General features: G+C 44.5%; 1 protein-coding gene and 1 pseudogene across 1 annotated transcript; one reads left to right on the plus strand and one right to left on the minus strand.

The window, feature by feature from the left end:
* Nucleotides 1-642: 642 nt before the first annotated feature.
* On the plus strand, nucleotides 643-1,662 carry LOC142947941 (solute carrier family 13 member 1-like). The gene is made up of 2 exons (XM_076089811.1): nucleotides 643-747; nucleotides 1,513-1,662. Exons 1-2 carry the CDS (start codon nucleotides 643-645, stop codon nucleotides 1,660-1,662), a joined length of 255 nt encoding a protein of 84 aa, XP_075945926.1.
* A 1,050-nt stretch (nucleotides 1,663-2,712) lies between these two features.
* Nucleotides 2,713-6,609, minus strand: part of LOC142947942 (nuclear pore complex protein Nup98-Nup96-like) — a 7,715-nt pseudogene continuing 3,818 nt past the window's right edge.

The raw sequence follows: 6,609 nt of genomic DNA on the forward strand, positions 1-6,609 counted from the left end.
GTGTGTGTGTGTGTGTGTGTGTGTGTGTGTGTGTGTGTGTGTGTGTGTGTGTGTGTGTGTGTGTGTGTGTGTGTGTGTGTGTGTGTGTGTGTGTGTGTGTGTGTGTGTGTGTGTGTGTGTGTGTGTGTGTGTGTGTGTGTGTGTGTGTGTGTGTGTGTGTGTGTGTGTGTGTGTGTGTGTGTGTGTTTTAAGTTAGTTAAAGACTGGAAGCAGGGGGAAACTGCTAGCATAGCTCCATCAAAGTAAAGGATTCTGATCTTCAACTCAAAAGTTCCTCTGAAACTCCCTGTAAAAAAACATATTTATATTTCAAATATTAACACATTTGTACGTCCAGAGAAGTGTGTAAAGTAAATGAATTAAAGGTGTGAAATCCACCAATATATTCTCTTTAAAGTGCCATAAATGGAAGGTTGTGTCACATTATTATCTCCTTTGTGTTGGTACAGAGATAACCAGCGATTAGCAAGCAGCTTTGATCTCTTGCTCAACAGATAACCCCGAGTCTCTGAGGACCAGGCTGACCCGACACGGTGCTCCTGCCGGCTCCACGACATTATCGACCTCTAACGTCTTTCCGCTTGACGACATAACAGGGATCATAACAGGACCCTGCAGAGGAGAAGAAAAGACATCAAGAGCATGCTGAGGAGGCTGAGGAGAGGATTGTGGAACTATGGCAGCGTCGCCCTGATCGTCCTCACGCCGCTGCTGCTGCTTCCTCTTCCTCACGTCATCGGGACGAAGGTGAGTCTTTACAAGCTGGCAACCAGAGCAGAGCAAAGGGCAGCAGTGATCATATATATATTCCTCTGAAGTTCACCGGGCTGAAGGGTTGAAAGAACTTTGCTGCTCTGAGATACAATGAAAAGAGATTTTCATCCTCTTCTCGTTTTTGTTTTTTTGAACATTTACTTGGTGGTTCAGTCTCAGTGTTTCCAGCAGCAAGCAGCTGATTCCAACAAACAAACTCTGACATAAACCAGTTTTCCATCCAAATGTAGTCGCAACTTCTTAGAGAATGTCCCCAAAAATCTGCAAAATAAAATGTGAATGAATGCAGGTTTGAATCATACTGTGTTAGGTTTCGGTTCATCGAGGTAAACGGTTGGTGGTGTTAATTCTCCAGTCGATTTATCATCTGCTGCTGTTTTTATTCTCCTCAGTGGAGCAGAAGCTTCAGTGGACATCTTCGTCACATGCTTCGTCATGATTTATTCACTACATCGTGTTTCCATTTCACTTTGGTGCATTTCGCTCTTATCGATGCACAAACATTTCCACCTCAAAGCGTGAAAAAAAATAACTTTTGCAATTTCTTTTCGTCGGATTTTCATTTTGAGCAAATTGAAAATGCGCTTTAAATAAAACACAGGTGAATGGAAACACGCTGAGACAAAGTAAGAGACTTTCTCAGGAGCTGGTGGAGACCAAACCGGAGATAAAAGGAGAGTGAATGATGTCATCACACCTGTAACCACTCATGTGTTATTCACCTGTTTGTCCCTGTAGGAGGCAGAATGTGCCTTTGTGTTGCTACTGATGGCGACGTACTGGGTGACGGAGGTGATTCCTCTGTCCATGACCGCCATGCTCCCCGCCATCCTCTTCCCAATGTTTGGCATCATGAAGTCCACGGACGTGAGTACATCTGTCTGTTAGCAGGTCACGCTGTTCTTCATCTTACATTGTTTTTTTGGCTGATGAAGAAACTAATAATTACTAAAGCCTGGCTGTATTGCTCGCTAACAGTCGGCAGCTACGTTAGCTGTAATGTTGGGTACTGTAACTATACCCACTTTTTTCCGATCCCACTTATTTTCTTTAAAGTCAATACTTGGATTTTGTTTTCGTTACTTGGTGTTACCAAATGTTTTCTGGCCTTGCGTTGGCCATCTTGGTTTTGAGAGATTTGTGTTGCACCTACAACAGCTGGCCAGTGGGTGGCAGTGTATGCGATGATGTGCTCGTGTCCACTGTAGTGGCGAATGTGCTACATACCGTCAAAACCCGTGCATATACAAGAAACCGGCTTCTGAGTAGCTGTCCACTATGAGTGACCACTATGAGTGACCACTATGAGTGACGCAATCTTGCTAAGTTTGTTTCAAATAATAATGGCTACCTTTAAGTTTGCTTGGTTTTTTGATTTGTTTATTAACCTTAACTTTATTAGCATTTTTTACTTGATTGTATTGTATTTTCTCAGTTTGATTTCAGTCACTCTGCAACAAGTGTAATGTAAACTACAAATTTACATTACAAACTATTACTACAAAAAATATTGTGTATTTCAATATTAATGCATGTAAACATGTTCTAGTAGAAAACCCAAACACAAGTATGAACCTGACAAGGAGCATGAAGTGTCCCCTTTAAAGAGGCAGGACTTGTTCATACAAGGAGAGACGGTGAACTAACACCTGGAACTGAACAGGCTAAACAAACAAGGAACTAATAAACTAACGAAACACAGGCGTGGCAGCAACATAAAAATATGAATAAAAGGGTCGTATTTTCAAGCCAAGCTTTATTTAAAACAGCAGTGGCATCAATTCATTTCAAAACAGTTGTTATGAACTCTCTTTGAATATTACACGAGCCTTCTGCGAGTCTCACATGAAACTCACATGCAACAACTGAACAAATTTGTCATCATACATCCGAGCTGTGCGCTATCCTTAAAACCAGCCGTGTCTTTGTGCTTTTCATTTACTGTGAGCGAGAGCCCTCTAGTGTTGACTCTGAAAATGTACCAGTGTAAAGATGCTGTAAAAAGTCAGTGGAAAGCTTGTTGTTGTCGTCCGGGTACACGATGACCTCTTTGCATCTGAAGTGCACGATCTCGTCGAGGTTCAGCGCCGTCACGTTCACCTCGCCGGGGAAGAAGATGGAGCCGTAGCCTGTGAGGGCCAATCGGAGCCGAGCGGTGAGACACTCGCGCTTTAACCTCTCACATGTTGAGAAGATTTCATTAAACTTCGATGTTGTGAGCGGACGTTACCTTTCCTGCCGACGGTGAAGTTGTCCACCACACAATCTCCGTTTTCATCCACCATCTCAGCGAGGTCGTCCATGGAGGGGATGGTGTAGTAACCAACGCGGTTCAGAACGATGCCTGAAGGAAACAGAGACATGAGTTTATTCTTTCCTCTTCGTGTCCACATAGCATCTTCATTTAATCCTTTCCAATTAGAAGAGCGCGTGTGGCCGCCGAGAGGTAAAGCGTCTCTGTGCTGAGCGCTTCTTGCTAAAAAAAGGTGCGTTGTTTTGGGGCGTTTCCGTCTGTCAGACGGACACGATCATAATAAAGACTGAAAGGCTCATTTGTGGCAGCAGATTGGCCGGACACTGATTAAATCTTGTGCTTTTATCGATGTGTATCCGACCTGCCGGGTGAGGAGACTGCTGGACCTCCTGCTGCTCCTCCTCTCGGTCCTCCTGCAGAGACACGTCCCCCAGAGACATGTCCTCGCTGCTCAGCTGAGGGAGAAATACAACAACAGTTAGAGACTGACCGTGAACACACCGTGGACACACTCCCAGTCTTGGATTCTGAACTCTTGACGTCAGCATCTACAGTTTCTAGGACGATGACGATATGAACTCATATTTGAACATCTCGCCCGCTGACCTCCAGTCCGCCGCTCCTGGCCGGTTTGTGCATGTTGAGGTCGCTGATGGTGTCCTGCAGGCTGGTCTGGACGCGGCCCTGTGGGATGGGTTTGGCGATGGGGTTGACGTAGAACTGGGAGACCTCGGGGTCGTCGTCCGTCCGGCTGCTGGAGCCCGCCATCTCCTCCTCCTCCATGTGACTGCAGACAGAGAAGACTGCACTGTTAGCGTGAGACCAACATTCACAGGATCAAGATCTCAAAACAACTAATGAACAAACAGTTAACAGTCACGTGTCAGTTTACCTCCACATCCGTCTAAAATGTCGTCACTTCATCATTTTACCCGTTTAGACATTTGTGTTGGATTGTCGTAATTAGCTTTTCTCCCAACAGGTTCAGAGTTTGATTGACAGATGGTTCATCCAATCACCTGCCATGTTGTGTTCATTTAAAGTGCCCGCCCCTTTTCCAAACAGTTTGAATGAGTAACAAACCACCTGGTTGTCGGGTTACGACGGATAAACGTCTCTGAGGCATAAAAATCCATAAAATGCACAAGAACATTTGACCAATGAAGCTTCTAATAAAAGAACGGAGTCAAATAAGCACAAGGGAGGTATTTTCAAAATAAAAGACACCTGATGGTCCATTCTGTCCATCTTCAGAACCGATAACCTTGTTTTTTAAACAGTTTGGTTAAAATTAGTTGTCAGTTAACCAGATAACTGCATGTGTGTGTGTGTGTGTGTGTGCGTGTGTGTGCGTACCTGTGTGTGTGTGTGTGCGTACCTGTGTGTGTGTGCGTGCGTGTGCGTGCGTGCGTACCTGTGTGTGTGTGTGTGTGTGCGTGCGTGTGCGTGCGTGCGTACCTGTGTGTGTGTGTGCGTACCTGTGTGTGTGTGTGTGCGTGCGTACCTGTGTGTGTGTGTGTGTGCGTACCTGTGTGTGTGTGTGTGTGTGTGTGCGTACCTGTGTGTGTGTGTGTGTGTGTGCGTGTGCGTACCTGTGTCTGTTCTGTGGGTACTCTGGAGGTGAAGCCAGGTCGTCCGTCTCTTTGCTCAGCGGGCTGCTGTACTGACTACTGTTCAGGTTCTTCAGCACCAGGTTCTTGATGCTCTTCCTTGTTCTGTGACAAACGTTAATTACATTTTATTCTATTAAAAACATTTTTTTTAAATGTATTTCTTTCTATCTTTATTTAATTATTCATATTTTTGTTATTTATATTAATATTTTCCTCTCCCTCTTTTTAATATTATTATTTTGTACATGCGTGTATATTGACATATATATTTATTATTTATTAATAATTATAATACTATTTTTATTGCTATTATCTTTATCAAAAGCCTGTTTTTGAGGTCTTATGTTTCTGTTTTGTTAAAAATGTAAAATAAATAAAAAGATTAAAGATGAATAACGCTGACGCGGCGGGTACCTGGGTACGAAGGCTCCGTTGGTGAACAACTGATCGTCGTCGTCCAGGCCGTCGAACAGCTGCGACTTGGACGCCCACGATGACGTCAGCGCTTTGAGTCGGACCCTGGTCACCGGGCGAGTGGTCAGCTTGTAGTGGGTGGGTGTGGTCAGAGTCGGAATGGTTGGTTTCAGACGCTGTCAGAACACAAGCGGTTGTGATTGGATACTCAAAAAAAGGTTTTGGTTTGTGAATTAATGGCGTCCACTTTGATTAAATAAAAGCAGATCACAGTCCGTAATCTAGGAGCAAAGAGGAGCTCGTTACAGCAGCTGTGCTCACCTCCTCCTTCTTCTTGGGGTCTGACAGTGAGTTTCTGAACAGCGGCGGGTCTCCGTACGGCGAGTACACCAAGTAGCTGAGCTGCTGCTGGAGCATGGCCTGCTGGGAGGCCGTCCAGCTCGGATCCGTGAGCGCTGGAGGAAACAACGAGAGGTGAGATGAAGCACAAACAAACTGCAGTAAAACCAGCAACTCCTGAGAGGTAGAATGATGTTTCTGTGAAGGGAGTCTGGTGTGTTTGAAGAGAGCAGAGATAAGAGGTGAAGATATTATAAATATGACTCAGATAGATTCTTTAGGAGTCTAGAATATGTCCACAGCAGAACATTACTCCATCTACTGTAGGGGAACTCACACAAACCTCTTCAAGCTGAAGAGATGTTTGTGACTCCTGTTGCTGATTTAACCGAGTAAAAAGATCTTTGGTTCCAGACAGACAGCAGAGAGAGACAGAGACAGAAAGCAGAGAGACAGAGACAGAAAGCAGAGAGACAGAGACAGAAAGCAGAGAGACAGAGACAGAAAGCAGAGAGACAGACAGACAGACCGGTGCTGCTCACCTACAGGTTGCTGTGGAGCTCCAAAGCCCAGAGTATTCGCTCCGCTGTTGAACGCGGACGCTCCGAAGGTTCCCAGTGTGGCTCCCAGTTTGCCCTGGTTGTTCCCAAACAGAGACGCCTGCCCTGTTCCCACTGCTGAACGAACACACACACACACACACAGTATATTAATAGTGTGTGTGTGTGTGTGCGTGCGTGTGTGTGTGTGTGTGTGTGTGTGTGTGTGTGTGTGTGTGTGTGTGTGTGTGTGTGTGTGTGTGTGTGTGTGTGTGTGTGTGTGTGTGTGTGTGTGTGTGTGTGTGTGTGTGTGTGTGTGTGTGTGTGTGTGTGTGTGTGTGTGTGCGTGATGATTGTCTCTCCTCAGCCTGCTAACTGGCCTTTTTATAAATAATAAATTAATGGTTTCAATTAATTTATCCATGAAAAACACTAAATATTCACCAACTCTTCTGTTTCACAGGATTTTAAAGAAGACTATTTTTTTTTTTTACATTTGTGGACTTTCACGATGAGACGAGTCAGATTTTAAGTTAAGAGTGAAGCTTCAACCAAAAGACGCTTTTTATTACCGTTATCAGAGTAGTGGCTGGTAACAAGATATCACGTTTTATTTCTTTATGTTTCCCATCCTGGTTGTATCCGTGTGTTCATTATCTGATTATATATATTATTA

The sequence above is a fragment of the Anarhichas minor genome, unplaced genomic scaffold (assembly GCF_050575085.1).
Source record: "Anarhichas minor isolate MPS153535 unplaced genomic scaffold, ASM5057508v1 ptg000011l, whole genome shotgun sequence".
NCBI lineage: Eukaryota > Metazoa > Chordata > Actinopteri > Perciformes > Anarhichadidae > Anarhichas > Anarhichas minor.